The 19,779-nt window shown below is 30.4% G+C and overlaps 1 protein-coding gene across 3 annotated transcripts in view; it reads left to right on the forward strand.

The window, feature by feature from the left end:
* The window catches only part of KPNA5 (karyopherin subunit alpha 5), a 45,762-nt gene that overhangs the window by 11,938 nt on the left and 14,045 nt on the right, over positions 1-19,779 (forward strand). For 2 of the 3 annotated variants that reach the window (XM_039870939.1, XM_039870949.1), the window contains 4 exons: positions 1,579-1,673; positions 4,508-4,639; positions 6,698-6,786; positions 13,264-13,363. In XM_039870939.1, the coding sequence (XP_039726873.1) occupies positions 1,579-1,673; positions 4,508-4,639; positions 6,698-6,786; positions 13,264-13,363 (416 nt within the window). The remainder of the gene's footprint in view (positions 1-1,578; positions 1,674-4,507; positions 4,640-6,697; positions 6,787-13,263; positions 13,364-19,779) is intronic. The other variant, XM_039870960.1, reaches the window with a different exon arrangement.

The raw sequence follows: 19,779 nt of genomic DNA on the forward strand, positions 1-19,779 counted from the left end.
CCTCTGCTTCCCTCCCCCGTCAAGTAAGAAAGAGCAAGAAAAAGTTTTTGTTTTTTTTTAAAAAAATAGGAAAGTAGATTTAGAATTTTCTTATGGAAAAAGAAAAAACTAGAAGATGAAGGTGGTAACTACAACTATAATTTTGTTTTCATTTTTTAAAAGATGGATGTAAAGGCATTAGTAATATATATTGTTTTGTCCTGTTGATGTTTTATAACTCTAACAACAGTTTAAGCTAGGGTCTGGAATTTACATTTTGAGGAATTCAGACTTTTTATTTAGAATACCCAAACAAAACTTTTCTGTGTATAGCTTTACTAACTTTGCAGAAATCTGATTTTTGAACAAATTAGAAGGACAGCAAATTTATAGAAAACAGAAGAAAAGGAAGAAAGAGGTCCATTTCTGAAAAACCTTTCTTAACAATTGAGAGCATGATTTCTAAGGTTTAAACTTAGTAATGTTTCTCTATATCAGAAAGATAGAATTTGTACAGATCTTTTATGGTTACTATTCATTCTGCTGATTAAACTCAATATGTGTTATTTATGGTCAGTAATACAGTCAAACAGAATTAAGAAGAAAAGGAAGAGTCAAAAGTAGAAATGAAAATTTTCTCCTGTGAGTAGGTGTGTAGATTACTCAGTAGTAGACAAATTTGGGTAGTGGGAACAGTGCATAGTGATTTACAAGTTTGGTTTTGGTTATGCTACATTTTAAAGAAGCTGTGGAAAAAAATGTGGCCAGTAGATACTTAAAAATATCTAGAATCCAGGAGAGAAGAATTCAGTTATGAGGGTTAGATTTGTGAATTACCACAGATGATAATCATAAGTGACAATTAAATTAGCAAAATAGGTAAATTTCTAGAGAGAATAAATAACAGGGAGAAAACTAACCCAAAAGAACATCTTATAGTTTCTGGAGAACTATAAGAGAATACTTTTTGCTGAAAGCCAAGGGAGGAGGAGTTCTTGGTACTTAGATTGTCAGTAGCTAAAATAGCTTTGTTTTACTTTTGCATGTCTTTGTTTTAAAATTTCTTAGAGATTTTATGATTCTCAGAAGCTCTCTGCGTTTCATAAAAATTTATCAAGAATTCTAGATTGTCCAATAGCATTTCTTTAAATAATAAACAATACCCTGACAAAATAGAACCTCATCAGACTGAGACATTTGACAATTTATGGCTGATAGTGAGGGAGACATCCCTAGAAATTGGAGTATAGTTATAAAAAATCAGTGGGAACATTACCCTTCAGTTTGTGTTCGAGTGTTAGACTGAAATATTCCCATATTGTGAAGGTGACCTTCTAAATAGACTTCAACTTAAGAAATTTAAATATTTGTGTAGTAAATATTTAAATTTTTTATTGTCATTATGGTTATTGAAAAAATTTGCTTTGCAATAAATATTACAATTTGAGAACATTTGTTTTCTTCAGTTACATCCAGCTGAGAGTTTAAAATTTGTCAGTCAAACCTAAGAGTTATTTTGTGTGCCTGTTAATCAACACAGGGACCAGATCGTTGTCTTTTTGTGTCTATGTAATAACTTAATGCTTTTTAAATTTTTAGAACCTAATCCACCAATTGATCAAGTTATACAGAAACCAGGAGTTGTACAGAGATTTGTGAAATTTCTTGAAAGAAATGAAAATTGTACTTTACAAGTGAGTTCTATAGTTTTCTTTCTTAATCTTTTTCCAGAAATGACATAATAAGAGTTTCTAATGAAAGCAACATAAGCATTCAGTGATTACTTGGCAATTAAAGGAAAAGGTAGCGCTACTTGTCTTGCTGTGGCCATGGTTGCAGTGCTAACTTCTCCTAGAAACTGTTAATTTCATTAAACAATTTTGGGAAAAGTTTATAAAATTATTCCAGATCTTAATAAAATTTGTAGTTATCAACCTTTAATAACTTTTTTGTTTTAGAAGACCTCAAACTAAAATGTTCACTATGGTTAAATTTATTTTGGCTATTAGCTAACTTGGGTTGTAAATGCTTAGGATAAACTCTTTTACCTCTTAAAACATTTTATTTGAAAATTAGGGTTTTTTTTTTTTTTTGAAAAATGAACAGATCAGTATAATCTACTAAAAATGGATCAAAGTTAGGTTTGTGTCATAAAGAGCATTACTTCTTAATTATACTTCTTAATGTCAGTTTTAAGATCTCTTCCAAATAATTGGCTATTAATAGCAAATTATTGATATTACCAAATATTATACTGTTAAAAAAAAGATTGCTCTTACTGACCTTCATTGCTATATATATCCTTAAGTAAAAGTTCAGGGCAGAAGTATAGCTATCAGGATTTGCCCAAGACCTACACTTAGTTTATCGATGTTATTGTCAGTAATGGAGGACTGTTACTGGTATTTTAGTAATAGTTGTTGAAATTACAACTTAGGATAGTGTTCCACTTATCTGAATAATTTGGGAAAGGTCCTCACATTTTAGTAATAAACAGTGGAATGTGTTGCACAGGTGAGTGTTACCCATCACAAGTTGTATGCTGAAAATTCTTGAGAATATTTGCAATAAGTGTCTGAAGAAAATACCACTTTATTCATGTTAAAGTCTGTCAATTAGTTTTCAAAGTCTTTAGGTATTAGTGCTGTAAGGGCTGGAGATCATGACTTTTAGTTCATTTGCCTTATAGATAAGCCCCGAGTCCAGACTAAAATCCAAGCCTTCTGATATCTAGTTTATTATTTGGTTCTTTAATTCTAAATAAGTGAAAGAGAAAATGAGTGAATATGAATAAATAATATTAAGTGTTAATTTGAACTGTACATTGTGTAAGGCATTATAGTTACAAAATTGAGTAAGTTATTGTCCCTCTCTGCAGAAATTCTTCACTTTTTTTGGGGAAGACAAATACATAAATGGACCTGTGATACCATAGTATGCTTAGTGCTATAACAAATATAAACCAAGAGCTTTGATAGCATAGACAACATAGCAACTTAGCTGTTTAGGGGAAGTCGAGGAAGACTTCACAAAAGTAGTTTTACATGGGTAGTCTTAAGGATAAATGAGAGTTTGGCGGACTGAAAAGAAGAAAATTAATATCAGATTGATGATATCATGTATAGAGAGCATAGAGTATTCAAGAACATTAGGTGCTTGAGCATTTATTAATCACTATAATTAAAACCTAATGAAATTCACGTTCGTATGAAATATGCTAATTCAGAACACTGGTCTGTCTAACTAAGGCCTCAAACTGAGAGCCTGCAAGCCAGTTTCGCCCACAAATTTTGTTTGGCCTGCATGTGTTTTAAAAGATGCGAATTAGATATTAGATTTTAAAATTGGGGAATTTCAAGTGAAAATCTAGCCTTGTGGCTTCTTTTGACAAACAGAAAAATTAGCTTTGTTGCCACATAGTGAAGACCTGAGTAGGAGTTCTTCTTTTTTTAAAAGTTACTTTTTTCCCCCTTTTAAAAAATCATAGCCATGCTCTCCAGTTTGCCACTGTTCTCCACTTGCTCATATGACTCTTTATTTAATTATCTGTTCTATAGACTTGTGAATTCACCATTCTTCACTGATGCTTTCTCCTGGAGATGGCTAGGACATTTTAATGGAGTAAACTTTTAATTGTCTTTTAGTTTATTTCCTTACCTGTAATTGGTTAGGACTGTGGTCTTCATTTTTTAAAATATAAATTCTTCTCTTAAATTGTTTTCTTAGTCCATAATCATAATAGTAACTGTACTTTTCATGCCTTTCAGTAATGCTTTTGGATGCCTTTTTATTATTATTAATCATAATAATATCTACCTTAATGTGAAAAGTTAACTGTGCCAAATATTTTTAAAGCTGTAGTCAGTTTGCCTGTGGATTTGTAATCATTTACCTTATTGTTTGGGAGACATGAGTTGAATTTTCTCAATTGCTTCCATTATAAATCTATCATATGTAAGTATATCCAAATTCTAATTGAATCGATGGAGTAACTTCTCAGAGGCTCTGCTGCTGAAAAGAAACCTCAGGTCCTGTTTATGGCTCTTTTTGACCTTGCACAAATAACCTAAATCTTGAGACTTCTAATTTTCTTAGTTTTTAAATGAGGAGGTTGGGACTAGATGATCCCCCTCAGGAAACAAAAGTACCATTTACAATTCTAGATTTCATAAATATACTGTTGCTCTATTAAGTAGTGTTTCATTTATTTTTAAACCGCTTGATTTTAGAACACCTGGCTCTCTAGTAGTAGACATAAGGAGTTTTGTGAATTATAAATTCAAATATGCTCATTTGTTCATGATTTTGTAAATTTTTATTATATTCTTCTTAGTTCTTTTTTTCCAGATCGAACAGTCTTTTAAAGTAAGGATTTTTTTTCTGTGAAATCTAATTTCAATTGGATCTTACTAATTATGTCAGTCTTTATCGCAGACTTGTGCAGCTAAATCTTTATTCCCTTTTTCCCTTCTTCCTTTTTATGACATTTCTTTGGTGCTTTCATTTATTCTGCTTTATTTTTCCTTAGTTTGAAGCTGCATGGGCATTAACTAATATAGCATCTGGAACTTTTCTGCATACCAAGGTAGTGATTGAAACTGGGGCTGTTCCAATTTTTATCAAACTTCTTAATTCAGAGCATGAAGATGTACAAGAACAGGTAAATTTCTAGTTTAAGCTGTTATGTTTACTAGATTAATTTTCTTGTGAAAGTATCATTTGTGATTTTGATTTGAAATTTATTTTTACCAAATTGCCTGTGTATTGCATTTTCTAAAATATAGTAATTTTTATTCAGTGTCAAATTAGAAAGGAGGAAGAATTAACTGTCTCAGACATCATCCTGGGTTATATATGTGTGATCTCAGCTATCAGGAAGTAGTATTCCCATTTATTTATAAAAAAGCATACCGAGACCCAGAAAAGTTAGTAATTTACCCAAAGTCACAGCGAATGGTTGAACCAAATTTTAAACCTGTACCAGTCTGAATCCTTATTTTTTTACATGTACGTAGATTATTTTGTTGTTTCTTTTTAAAACATTACATAATTTTGAATGCAACCGTTTTAAAATAAATTTTATGAATAAATTCTCATAGTTTTTTTGGTCTTACATATTTATTAAATGTTTGAACTTTTTTTTTGCTTTTTTCATCTTTACTGAAATATAATAGACAATTAGTTGCTTGTATTTATATTGTACAATTTAATGAGTTTTTTTCAATTATAGTTGGCATACAATAATATACCAGTTTTAGTTGTATAGCGTAGTGATCAGAAATCCACATAACTTGCAAAGTGATCACCACACTAAATCTAGTACCCTTCTTCCTCCTTACCTATTTATTAACTATCTTCCCCATGGTACACTCTACATTTCCATGTCTATTCTGCATCTACCCATTTGTACCTCTTAATCCCTTTGCCTTTTTTTTCTCCCTCCCAAGTCCCCTCCTATCTAGTATCCCTCTAAATATTCTCTGTATTTATCTCATAGTTGTTTTAAGAGGGAAAATTTAAACATACAATTTGTACCATCCAAAGAAAATCAAATGTTTTAATATTTTGTTTTGAATCCTTTTTATGCAAATTGATTTTCTGTATATATACATATATATGTATGTATATATAAAATTATTTTCCTCAACTTATCACTAATATTAGGAGACTTTTCTTACAGCATTAATTATATTCCAAGAAAATTTTACTGATTACTCATTATCTGTTCATGTACCATAATTTATCTATTTCTTCATTGTTGTACGTTGGGGTTATTTCTAGCTTATTAGTGTTATTAATAACATTGTGATAACATTATTATATATCAATCTTTATGTGCCTCTTAATTATTTCATTAGAGAAAAGTGACTTTACCCTGTCAAAAGAAAACAATTTTAAGTTCTTATTACATATTTCAAAGTTGACCTCCAAAAGAGTTATGCCAGTTGATATTCCTACCAACAGAATATTAGACTTCACAGAGGGAAAATGTCATTACTTTAAAAGGTTTTTCTTAAAAAAAAAAAAAATGAAAAGAAACTTAGGTCTTGAGTAGATATTAAAAATATTAACTCATGCTTTAAAAGTTAAAATTTTCCCAATTGGAAAAGTAACCTATGTCCACTTTTATACTTATATGAAAAATATGAAACGAGAATATAATAAAATGATAATTTGCATTTGCACAGTTTCTCATCTAAATGAAATTTAATAAGTAAATAATTTGATCATTTACTACTATTCATTTAAAAAATTATAATGAACCTGGACTAATTCTAAACTTATTTTCAAGGATCAATCTACGCCAATTTTAATATTAACTTTACCTCACTTTTCTATGCTTTGTCGCTCTTTCCCTTCTTCTTTTATAAATCAGTCCCTTCCCAGTGAGTAGAGTCCTGGGCATAGGAGCAAACCTCTAGTAGAGGTTATTGGAAAATTCACTAAATAGATATATGTTGTCTCTCCTTGTAGATTCAGTATCTCTTTATTGAACAGAATAAATATATCAGAAGTATGTAACGAAATTTTAAAAACTGACCTTTCAGTTTGATTAAAATATTATTTATTTTATTATGCTTTTAAAGTTTTTTTTCTTAGTCTTACTGGCATTTTTTTAACTTCTTGAAAAGTTCATTCTGTACTAAAATCTCATCTTAAAAGAGAGCATCGTATTTAAGAAATTGTTATAACAATATTTTTTTCTTATTTTTCTAAGGCTGTTTGGGCACTTGGTAATATTGCTGGTGACAATGCAGAATGCAGAGATTTTGTTTTGAATTGTGAAATACTTCCACCTCTTTTAGAGTAAGTAGTCTAAATTTAATGTAATTAAAGTAATACTACTTTTGGAAAAGAAAATTATATTTTACACTGTACTTCTATATACATAATTAAATTCTTCAGTGATGTTTTTAAATTTGGCTTATGTTTAACCATGCCTGCAAAAGCTTGAAAATACTAGAAAAAAATTTCCAACTGTGTCATATCTGTCTTTTATGTTCTCTTGAGACATACTTCACAATGGTCATTGTTTACTTGTTGCTTACTATGCTAAGATAACTATTCTGCAAAAAGAAAAAAGAAAAAAGGATATGTAGTAGTTTTTAATACAATAAAAATTCAAATTTTGCCAAAGTTGGGAATCTTTAACAGATGATGTATTTAGGTTGTCATGTTTTTATATTTGATTTTGAAATGTTCTGAGAACAAAGATCATAAGAGATTTTTCTTTCAGAATTAGAATTTTACTTAAAGTGATTTATCTAGTGGTTTCTTTTACAAATACTTTACACACTTTTTAAAAAAAGAAATTACCTTTAATGTAAGGTCCTATACAGAAATGACAAAATTATTTGACAGTAGGTTTCTTTATCTATCTTGGCTATCATTCACTAAGAGAATCTTTAGGCTAAGCAGCAAGTAGTGAGAATGAAAAAAAAATTAATTGAGATGGTTGGAAGAAAAATTTTACTCTTTTCATTTCTGTGCCATTTTCTATCCTCTCTGAGCTGAGGAATTCAATTCATTTTTAGATTCTAGTTTGCAAAAGGTATTTTGTTTTAGAGTGAGTAGTTTTCTAAGGACAGAAGTGATTTCTCAGCATAATTTCATTCAACTAACAAGAAGTACTTACTCGGTGTAGGCCACTGAATCACTTGCTATATTGTCATTTATTTTAGGCTTATCCAAAGTTAATGTTCCATAGTATATGAGACTTTAGCTGAGCTATAAAGGAAAATACTGATTTGGAGTTCAATACCAGAGTTATTTTGAAGTTTGTACTATTAAAAGCATCTCTTAAATTTTTAATTTAAGATTTTTCTGGCCTGATTCTTTTTACTTTTGGTCTCTGTCTCTACAATATTTTATTATTTGTTAATATCTCAAATTGATAATGGTTTATGAAATAGTAAGTAAGCATTTTTAGTGCTAATTTCTTTAAATATTCTAAGGAGCTTTTAATTGTAACTGAAAAATAAAACTCTAATGGATAGCAGACAGTACTCAGCTATGTAGTGCTAGTTATAATAATTTTCAGTAAAAACGTAGACTTAGAAAGTTAGAAAATTTCAAAGTTTTATTTAAAATGAGAAAGACAGTAAGAAGGAAGTTATGTCAAGTTAGAAAAAAGATGCTCTCACTTTAGTTGAGCAAAAAGAAAAAAGTTATTAGTTTATAAAAGATTATGGATTATCTGTTGTTCACATTGAAATTTACACTTAGCTAATGCTTAAATTAAGTAAATATAAAACTTTTATTAATGCATAGTTTGTTAATTCCATTTGAATCAGTTTTAGTTTTTTTTTATTCTAATTCATTTGATTCTCAGTAAATATAAACCTTTTACTACTACAGACTATATATACTGACACAACTTTGTGTTTTTAAATTTAATTTAACCTTAATTTTTAATACAGCAAATCTGGACAAGAGATTTGTACTTTCTCATAATAACTTCATTTATATAGATAAAGAAGAATAGTATACAACACAGGTTGGTCAACCACAGTCCTCAGGCCAAATCTGGTGTGCTTCCTGTTTTGTAAATAAAGTATTGTTGGAACACAATCACATCCATTACCTTATCTAATGTCTGTGGTTGCTTTCATGCTATGTCCACAGAGAGAAAGGGCTGAAAAGCCTAAAATATTTACTGAAAAAATTTGTCAACCCCTGCTATAGAAAAATCAGTGTAACTATTTTATTTTTAAAAGAGTTAATGAAAGGTTTTAGGCCTCAGAGACCCTTTATAGGAAAACCTTTAGAACAGATTTTTTTGGTAAAATACACATAACCTAAAATTTACCATTTTAACCATTTTAAAATATACAGTTTACTGGCATTCAGTACATTAGAAATGTTGTGTAGTTCCAGAACTTTTTATCACGCCAGACTGAAAACTTAGTACTCTTTAAACAGTCACATCCTATTTCCTCATTATCCCAGCCCTTGGAAGCCACTGACCTACTGTCTGTCTCTATGGATTTGCCTATTCTGGATATTTCATATAAGTGGAATTATACAAATTGTGACCTTTTGTGTCCGGTTTCTTTCACTTAGCATATTGTTTTCAAGGTTCACCATGTATCAGTTCTTTTTAGGTTGAATAATATTTTATTGTATGGCTGTACCACATTGTGTTCATCCATTCATCAAATGATAGTCATTTGGTTGTTTCTATCTTTTGACTACTGTAAATAGTGCTCCAATGAACATTTGTACACAAGTTTTTGTTTGAACACCAGTCTTCAATTCTTTTAGGGCTATACCTATGAATGGAATTACTGGGTCATATGGTAGTTCTATCTTTAACTTTGTAGGACTTACCAAACTGTTTTCCATGGCAGCTGTACCATTTTACATTCCCACCAGCAATGTATGAGGGTTCTATTTTCTCCACATTCTCACCAACATGTATTGTTATTTGTTATTCTGATTTAAGCCATCTTAGTGGGTATGAGCTAGTATCTCATTTTGTCTTAATTTGCATTTCCTAATGATGAACATCTTTTCATGCATTTGTTGGTCATTTGTGTATCTTTGGAGAAATGTCTATTTTGGTCTTTGCATATTTTTTAATTCAGTTATTTGTTGTTAGGTTGTAAGAGTTCTTTATACCTTCTGGGCAGATTCTTATATATATGATTTACAGATATTTTTTGCGTTCTCTGGGTTGTCTTTTCACTATATTGATAGTGTCTGTTGATTCACAAAAGTTTTTCATTTTGGTGAAATCCAGTTTATTTATTTTTTCTTTTGTTGTTTATGCTTTTGGTTTCATAGATTTTGCCAAATCTGAGGTCATGAATATTTACTTTTATGTTTTCTTCTAAGAGTTTTATAGTTTAACCTCTTGTTTTTACATCTTTGGGATACATGTAGACATCTACTTGTCCCAGCATGATTTATTGAAAATATTATTCTTTTCCCATTGAGTGGTCTTGACACTCTTGCTGAAAATGAATTGACCATACATGTGTGGTTTTATTTCTGGATTTTCTGGAACTTCTCAATTCTATTCCATTACTCTATATATCTGTCCTTATGCAAGTAATATATGGTTTTGATTAATGTGGCTTTGTGTTAAGTTTCAAAATCAGGTGCGAGTACTTAAAATTAAAAAAATTTTTTTTTTTTTTAGCTATTTAGGACTCCTTGAAATTCCATATGAATTTGAAGATTGATTTTTTTCATTTCTGCAAAAAAGACAATAGGCATTTTCATAGGGATTACATTGCAACTTTGGAGAGTATTGCTATCTGAACAATATTAGATCTTCTATTCATGAACATGAGAAATCTTTTACTATACCGGCGTACTTCATTTTATTGCTCTGATTTTTCTAGTTTCTTAAGATGGACGTTTAGATTATTTATTTGGGATTTTGTTTTTGTTTTTGTTTCTTTGTTTATTTTTAAATTTTTTTATTTTATTATACTTTTAATGTAGATGTTTACAGCTAGATATTTCCCTCTGAGCATTGCTTTCACTGCATCCTGTATTAATAGTTATGTTTTCATTTTAATTTATTTTGAAGTATTTTCTAATTTCCTTGTGATTTTTTTTATCCCATTGGTCATTTAAAAGTATGTTACTTAATTCCCACATATTTGTGAATTAACCAGTTTTCCTTCTATTAGTGATTTTTAGTTTTAGTCCATTGTGGTCAGAAAATATCCTTTGTATGATTTCAGTTTTTTAAAATATATCAGATTTGCTTTGTTATATAACATATGGTATATCTTGGAGAATATTCCTTGTGCACTTGAAAAGAATATATATTTTGCCGTTATTGACTAGAGTGTTGTACAGATGTCTATTTAGCTCCTTTATAATATTGTTGAAGTCCTCTATTTTCTTATCAATCTTCTATCTTAGTGTTCTATCTATTATTGAAAATAGTATATTGAAGTCTCTAACTGCGGTTGTATAACTAGTTCTCCCTCCAAATCTGTCAATTTTTGCTTTGTATATTTTGATATGTTATTTGGTCTTATAAGTTTATGTGTTGTAGCTTCATGATGGATTCACTCTTTTATCAATCTATAATGTCCTTTGTTTTTTAATCCATTTCCCATTTACCCTGAGAATACTTGCCAGCAGCACTTGTAGTTGCAGTGTTTACCTCGAGATAACTCATGATTACAGTCCTAACCTTACCCACAAAGGTTGCCATGGACTGTCTCACTTTCATTATTATTTTTGCATTGCTCTAGCATATCGATAATGTTTGGAAACAAATGACATCATTCTGTTTATAGAATGTTTTTAGTAGTGGTATTTCCATTTACAAAATATAGTAATTCTCAATTACTAAGAATGTCATATCCTAGAAAACATAACATTCCTATGCGTGATGTTAATGCTGGCAGTGAGCTGCACTTTTTTTTTTTCTATACAGGAAATGGGTTAAAACAATTTTTGACTTAAAGTGTGTTTGTCTGATATTAGTGTAGCTACCCTAGCTTTGGGTTATTATTTGCATGGAATCTTTTTCTATCCTTTTCACTTTCAACCTATTTGTGTCTTTGAATCTAAAGTGTATGTCTTGTAGAGTGTGTTATAGATGGCTCATGGATTGTCATTTTTTTTTTTAATGAATTCTGCCAGTTACTACCTTTTAATTTGAGAGTTTAATCCCTTTATATTCAGTGTAAATACTGATGAGAAAGGACCTCTGCCATTTCATTGTTTTCTATACCTTTTTTCTTATATCTTTTTTCTCCCCTCAATTCTTTCCTTGTTGCTTTCTTTTGTGTTTGACTTTTTTTTTTTTTGGTTACATAGTGTATTGATTCCCTTTTCTTTCTCTTTTCTGTGTATTTTTTGGCTATTTTCCTAATGATTAATCTAGGAAGTATAAATAACATTTTAAACTTCTAACAATCTTGTTTGAATTAATGCCAATTTAGTCTCAGTATTATACAAAACTCCTGTACATCTCTGTTCCACCCCTTTAAGTTGTTATTGTCAAAAATTACATCATTTACATTGTGTGCTCATTAAAACATTTATAATTATTGCTTTATGTATTTTTTAAATCATACAGAAAAAAATTATAAACCTAAAATACAATAATACTTTACTTATGTAGTTATTTTTGGCAGTGTTTTTTATTTCTTCATATGGTTTTGAAGTATTGTTTATTGTCCTTTCATTTCAACCTAAATGACTTATTTTAGTTACTCCGTAAAGAACATCTACTAGTGATGATTTTTTTCAGCTTTTGTTGTTCTGGGAATCTTTTAAGTTTCTCCTTTACTTTTGAAAGATAGTTTTGCTGAATATAGACCTTTTGGTTGACAGTTTTTTCTTTTGGTATTTTAAATATATAATTGCATTGCCTCTATCCTCCATGGTTTTTGATGAGAAATCAGCTGTTGATCTTGATGAGAGAGTTCTCAGGCAAAACAAAGGAGGGCATCTTACATCAGTCCTTCAGGGAGCACTCAGACAGGTCAAAACAGACAAACACAATTCCTTGGAAACAAAGTCTCCTTAGCTCTTTTTGGAACCAGGAACTTCCAGTGGGAACTCCAGCTTTTCTCTTCAAGGCTGCTGCCAGACTGAGGAGGGGTTTGGACAAGGGTAAGTTATACTGCTAGAAAGTGCTCCTGCCACATTTCAACTCTTCCCTGGTTGAAAGTTTTCTTGGTTCCTTAAACTTTCTGCTATCTTTGAGAGTTCAGGTGAAGTTGATTCTGACAGCATTTGTAAGTTTTTTCGGTGGTTCTGGGGAAGGATATGCCCCAGTGTTCTCTTCTCCACTATTCTTGTATTTCTGATGATGTCGCTCCTGAATTAAGTTATTATTTTTTAAACCTAGGTTCTCTATACTTCTAGCAGCTTGGATATCAAAAATTCTAAGACAATCTGTTTTTTTAAAAAAAATGGCTTCTTAACAACTGATCTTCATTCAATTTGACCCTATAGTCCTTGCTTCTTGATTTTGTATAATGTATTATTTTCATGGTTAAAAAAAGTAATCAAATACTGTTTTTAAAGTATATAGATTTCCCATGACACCATTTATTTCGAATATGTTTATGTCTTATAAAAATCTACTCAGATCATAGATTCAGATTTTTAACAATAGAGCTGTACTGTATTTTTTTTTTTTCCTGGAAACATAATGAATTTTAAAAATTCTCTTTCCCTATTTTGCCAGGACATTTTGAATGCCTTATAAAATGTACTAAGAATGTGTATGTTATGATAGAAGAAAGCTAAAGAGGAAAAATGAAAGTAAAGTGACAGTTCCTTTTTTCTTTTTCTTGGCAGGTTATTAACAAATTCAAACAGACTTACAACAACCAGAAATGCTGTATGGGCCCTCTCAAATTTATGTAGAGGCAAAAACCCTCCTCCAAACTTTAGTAAGGTATGGTTAAAATACACAAATTTAGGAATCTTTTTATATAAACTTTTAAGTCTCCTTGTAATAGATTTTTAGAGATTGAAGGGACTTAATTCTTATTTTAGTAATTATTTTCCTTATTGACTAGACAATATTTACACATATAAAAACCAAGAGATATACAGTGCAAAGAAAAAGAAAGTTTTCCTTTCTACCCTTACTTCACTCCCTTCAGAAGTAACCACTGTCACTAAGTGTTTATGTGTCTTAGAGTTGACTTTAGTAATCCTCTAGTCTGGTTCTCATCATTTAAAGGAAATTGAAGCCCCCTAAAATTAAGATAATTCCTCCAGGTCCACTGTTGGTTAACTAGTCAAGAGTGGCTTGTGCTTTCCCATTATATTTTTTATCTGTTAGCATATCTTTTCCTCCAGCTACTAACATTTTGCTGCTAAAAGAATAGATTTATAAATTTCAATCTAGTTCTATTGTCTAAAAATAGAATGTGGGTAAATTTTGGGGATACCATTCTACTACTTTTGAATTCAGTGTCTATATGAATTAAAGGTGAAGAATGACCACACTATTTACATTTTGACATCTCTTTGTTCTAATTATATTGCCTGGGTTTTAGCATTTCTTTAACCATAAGTAAGCAGTAAAGATTTTAAAATTTTGTAATAACAAGAATAACTCGTTAAAAAAAAAACTTCTATATGATGATAATACCTTTGAAATTTATGTAGTATATTTTTCCTGAAGAATTTGCTTTTCGAAAGACATTGAAATTTATAAAATTTGTAATCTGTAAAACCATTAGTCTAAACCACATTTTTCTAAGCTTCTTTTTCTAAAGTTATTACCTTTATGAACTATCTCATGAAACATTGGGGACTTTGAGAGAGGTACATAGATCATGAGAAGTGATGTGGTTATCTAAACGTAAGGTTGATTCACATTTATGGTATTGGTTAATAGACGTTATTTAACAACTTGCAAAAGTTATTTATTAGGGACTGTTTATTTTCTCTTCTGTCCTCCTACCTCTGCTTCTTCCTTCTTCTTCATCAACTCTCAGCTAATGACCTTGCTTCCTACTTCAATGAGAAAATGGAAGCATTCAGAAGAGAGTTTCCAGAGATTACCATCACCACGCTGGGCATCCTGTCATTACTTGTACCTACCTATTACACTTTCCTGTGATTGTTGGTTATTTTTTCCATGTTCCTTTATAAAATTAATTCATCTGCTTCTATGCTGCATAACTTTCTAACTTTCCTATTCAGGGGTATATGTCCAGCAATTCTCTCTTCTCTCTTCAACATTAGCAATTATTTTTCTTTCTTCCACATCATTGTCATTACTATAAAAATATGCTATTATTTCTTCCATGTTAAATCTTTTCTTTGTCCCTGGGATCTCCTGTCATTTTCCTTGTTAACTATCACCCCATATTTTTGTTCTCTTTTAGAGAAAAATTTCTCATTCATCTATTCTTGTATTGTCTACTTTCTCTCCTTGCTTTTTTTCTTGAATTCACTCCAATCAGGAATTTGCCTCAGTCACTGTACTGAAACTGCTTTCATTAAGGGCATATATGTCTCTCACTGTGAAATCCACGGGTCAATGTTTAAACTTCGTCTTACATGACTTGCTAAGTACAGTGGTTATTTATCAGTGTTCATGGAATCCGATCTGTTTCCTACACATGATACAATTGGTCACTTCCTCCTCCTATATATAATATTTTTAAACTTGGTTTTTAAGCTACTACACTCTCTTAGTTTTCCTTCTACCTCAATGATTGCTTTTTCTCAGTTTCATTTTTTAGTTCCTCCTCTTTTGCTTCCTTAGGTTGAGGGTACAAAGTACATTATTTTGGCTTTTTCTCATCTTTATCTGCACTCACTTTTTCATTGATTTCACCCATTCTGTGACTTTAAATATCATCCACATGCCAGCAACTTCCAGATTTCAATGTTTGATTAAAATATTCTTCTAAACGCCAAACTCTGCATCTTTATTTGGATATCTAAGAGACGTCTCAAACTCAGCATTTCTAAAAATAACTCCATTTCTTTACCCCCCAAACCTGCCCTGCCAACAATCTTTCCTACATTACTCAGAAAACTTTAATATTTTTTGTCTCCCACCCCGCTTTTTTTTTTTTTTTTAATCTCACACTCTACATTTCCTCCATCAGAAAATTCTGTTGGCTCTACTTCTAAAATATATTTAGGTAAGGGTCCCTCTAGACAAATTGAGGATCAAAATGAATAAAGAAAGGAAATATTTTTAACACATCATATTAAAAAAAAAACTATGTGTCTATCCCTAAAATTAAAATGGAAAAAGAAAAGCCTTTTTTTGTTTTTTTTTGTTTTGTTTTTTAGAGAATGCCTACTAATAGAAGGGTGTTCGAAAAGACAATCACCATAGTAATAACTCATTCAGGTACAAATCATCAGTGAGTTCTAAAACATTTAGGTGAAAGATTGTTGGGGAACAGAATGTTCACATGATTGGAAAGTATTGCCCTACAGAGTATTATTCATTTCATTGGGGTAGGAGAGAGTTATGCTTACTGTTGAGAATTCCAGGGGACACCAACCACCTTAACCAAATGATTAAAATGATTAACCAAATTATTAAACTTAGCATTACTGACACTATATGCTTTCAGATGTGACATGACTCAGAAGAGCACATGATCACCTGTGTTATGCATGAAACGTTTAACCTGCATCTAATAATGAGGAAACAATAACATAAATCAAAATTGAAGGAATGTCTGCAAAAGAAATGTATTGGACTCTTTAAAATTGCCAGTGTTATGAAAGAACACAAATAAGCTTGGGGAAGTATTCAAGATTAAATGACAGTAAGACACATACCTATTAGAACGGTTAAAATCTCAACAACTGACAATATTAAATGCTCCCCAAATAGAAAGCAACTGAAATTCTTATATATTGCTGACAGGAATACAAAATGCTACAGACATTTAAATAAACAAGCAGTTTCTTACTATACTATTTAGCAATATGGTACTTACCCAATAGATAAGAGATAGTATGACTACAAAAAGACCTGTACGAAAAATATTTATGGCAGCTTTATTTATTATCACCAAAATTGGAAATAGCCCAAATATACACATTTGATGTATAGATTAACAAATTATGGTTCATTTATATGATACAGTACCATTTATCTATAAAAAGGAAGAAACTACTAATATGTACAACAACATGAGTGAATTTCACAAGTATTAATCTAAGGAAAGAAGGCACACACAAATGCTGTGTGATTTCATTTATATAGTATTTTGGAAAAGACAAAACTAAAGAAACAAACAAAAAAAAAACAGGTGAGTGATTACCTGAAAGGGACAGAAGGATATTTTTAGGGGTGATAGAAATAGTCTTTATTTTGATTGGGTGGTAGCTATATAACTGTATACAGTTGTCAAAACTCTCATTAGAACTGTATACTTAAAAAAATTTTTTTACTGTAAGTTATACTTAAATAAACCTGTTTTTTAAAAATACACTAACAAAACAAATAAATGCATTGTTTATTTATTGATTAGATCATAGATCAAAATTAAGTTTTAGCTTAAAAAATTTGAATTTGCTTTAAACCTTAGATAACAGTATTGCAACTATATAAAATTTCTTGGATGTGGTAATTATTTTGTGCCTGAAGAATAATGAAGAATGCCATTTTCTTAGGAGATATATGCTAATGTATTTAGGAGTGAAGTATCATGATAATATCTACAATAGGTTCTCAAATAGGCCAGTAAAGTATATATATATTTAATTATATCTGTATATAATTATATAGATGCACTTTGTATGTGTGTGCATGCGTGCGTGTGTGTGTGTGTGTGTATATATATATATATATATATATGCACTTCGTGTATATATGAAAGTGGGGAGAGAGCAAATGTGGCAAAATGTTAACTGGTGAACCTATATGAGTAGTATATGGGTGTTTGTTTATTCATTCTTACTTTTGTAAATTTTCTATAGGTTTGGAATTTTTCAAAATAATATATTGAGGAAAGAAATATATCACCTTCCTTGTTACCACCTGGTCCATGCTACCATCTGTCTTTTGTCTGTGTTATTGCAGTAGCTTCCTAATAAATCTTTCTTTTCTCTTTACCCGTCATTTTCTATTCCCAAGCTAACAGATAGGATGATCCTGTTAAAATGTTTGTATATACCACATCTCTGTTCAGAATCTTGCCACAGCTCTTTACATTTTATTCAGAGTACAAGATAAATTTGTTAAATATCCTATGAGAATTTTCATCATCTGGCCCTTCTGTCATCTCTCTTATTCAACTCTTACTGTTTTCCTTTACATTTCATTCAAGCCACAGGCCTGCTTGTTGTTCCTGAGACACACAAAACATGCTCTTGCCTTCGCTCTAGCTGTTCCCGCTACCTAGAACAATGGTTCTCCAAATTTTTTACCCCAGGACCCCTTTCCATTTCTAAAAATTACAGAGACCCAAAGCTCTTATTTACATGGTTTATATGTAGCAATATTTACTATATTAGAAATTAAAACAAAAAATGTAAATATTTATTAATTCATATAAAAATAACAAACCCATTGCATGGTAAGTGATTTTTTTTTATGAAAAATACTTCTAAAATAAAAATTTTGTGAAAAGAGTAGTATTGATTTACTTTTTTGCAGATCTCTTTAATATCTGGAGACATACAACTGGAATCTCATTTCTGACTGCATTTATCTGTTGTGATATGCTGTTTTAGTTGAAGTATATGAAGTCTTTTCAGATAATCATTAATATTTCTTGATACTATACTAAAATTTAAGTGGTAGCTTTTTTAAAAGTTGCATTAAGGAATCTGAAATCATATCATTGAATTTTTTGTACTTTGTTGTATTAAAATCCACTGGTCTTTTTTGCACTTTAAATGGATCTTTTTCTCAGGTATGATTTTGTAACATCATGCATTGGTCATTTGGACTATAGGAACTACTGAATTCTGCATCTCTTAACAAATGTTGACATTTCATTATACAATATATTTTTTAAAAAATAACAGTATAACCACCAATGTTGGAAAGCTGTCAGACTTAACCAAGGTGGATACAAGATTTCCAAAATTCTAACATTTGTTTGAAATTTCAAAATTTATCATTGGCAACAAATATTGCTTATTGCTTCCTTGAAGCGATAGACTTACTTTGTTTATTTAAAAAAAAAAAATCTGCCAAAGACCTAATAAAGATTAATAGTCATCCAAGTGAAAAATGATATTTTCATGGGGAAAAAAAAAAGTCTGCCAAAGACCTAATAAAGATTAATAGACATCCAAGTGAAAAATGGTATTTTTATGGGGAAAAAATGGCTAATACAGTTTGCACTGAGACGAGTGCTTTTCCTAGAGGCCACCATCATACTTTGGTATGTAGAAGTGCTCTAAATGCATATTTCCCATTTCATCTCACAGTGTATTAAAAAACGTGTTCAAGAATTGAGATTTTATAAAATTAGAAATTTTTAATGCTACTTCAAGGAAATTCTTAAATGAAACTGGCTTCCCTCCCCTCTTTTTAACTGCAAGTGTGTAGAGGTGAAAAATATAAAGATCTGTGGTACATTTTGTACCACTGCCTTGATTTGTGCTAAGGTGCTGATAGTTCTACCCACCATTGTTTTATACCTTTAGTGTAAATGTCAACAAAATGGAAAAAAGAAAAGTTATGTGTTAGTATAGTTATGAAAATAGTTTTGTTATGAAAGACCTCCTAAAGGTTTTAAAAACCTCCCCAGGAGTCCATGGATCACACTTTGAGAAGCATTAGCCTACAGTACTACCTAATATCTACCCAACTAATTCTCTATATTTCTTTTCTTTTGAGTTCTTATGTATTTTTTCTTCTTTTAAAAATTAAATTTATTGGGGTGACATTGATTGATAAAATTATATAGGTTTCAAGTGTACAGTTGAATAATGTATGTATATTGCCTATATTTATCTTCTTTTCCTTGTTTCTGGGAATACTGTGGGGCAGAAATGTTTTTATTTTGCTCTCAAACTAGAAATGTATAGCACTTTATTGTTTTTTAAATAAATAAAAATATATATAAGTTACACTACATTTTTTAATTCAAAAATTTATATTTGCTTTAAAAGCTGATTCTCACATTTCCCTGTTCAAGGAAGAGGAGGTGGTGGGTAGGGTAGAGGCATAATTGTTGAGGTGAGATCCAGTTGTATAGATTATATTTCCTAATTTACAGATGAACACATATGTTTTGTAAGTGATCTGATTTCTGTTTGTGGACCCCAGGGGTATCCTTACAAGAAAGGTTCAGCAGAGAAGATAAGGATTTTCAGAAGCTTATAGTGTAGTGGCAATCTTTAAAATAGAGGTGAAGAAAAATT

The sequence above is a fragment of the Pteropus medius genome, unplaced genomic scaffold (genome assembly GCF_902729225.1).
Source record: "Pteropus medius unplaced genomic scaffold, Ma_sr-lr_union100, whole genome shotgun sequence".
NCBI lineage: Eukaryota > Metazoa > Chordata > Mammalia > Chiroptera > Pteropodidae > Pteropus > Pteropus medius.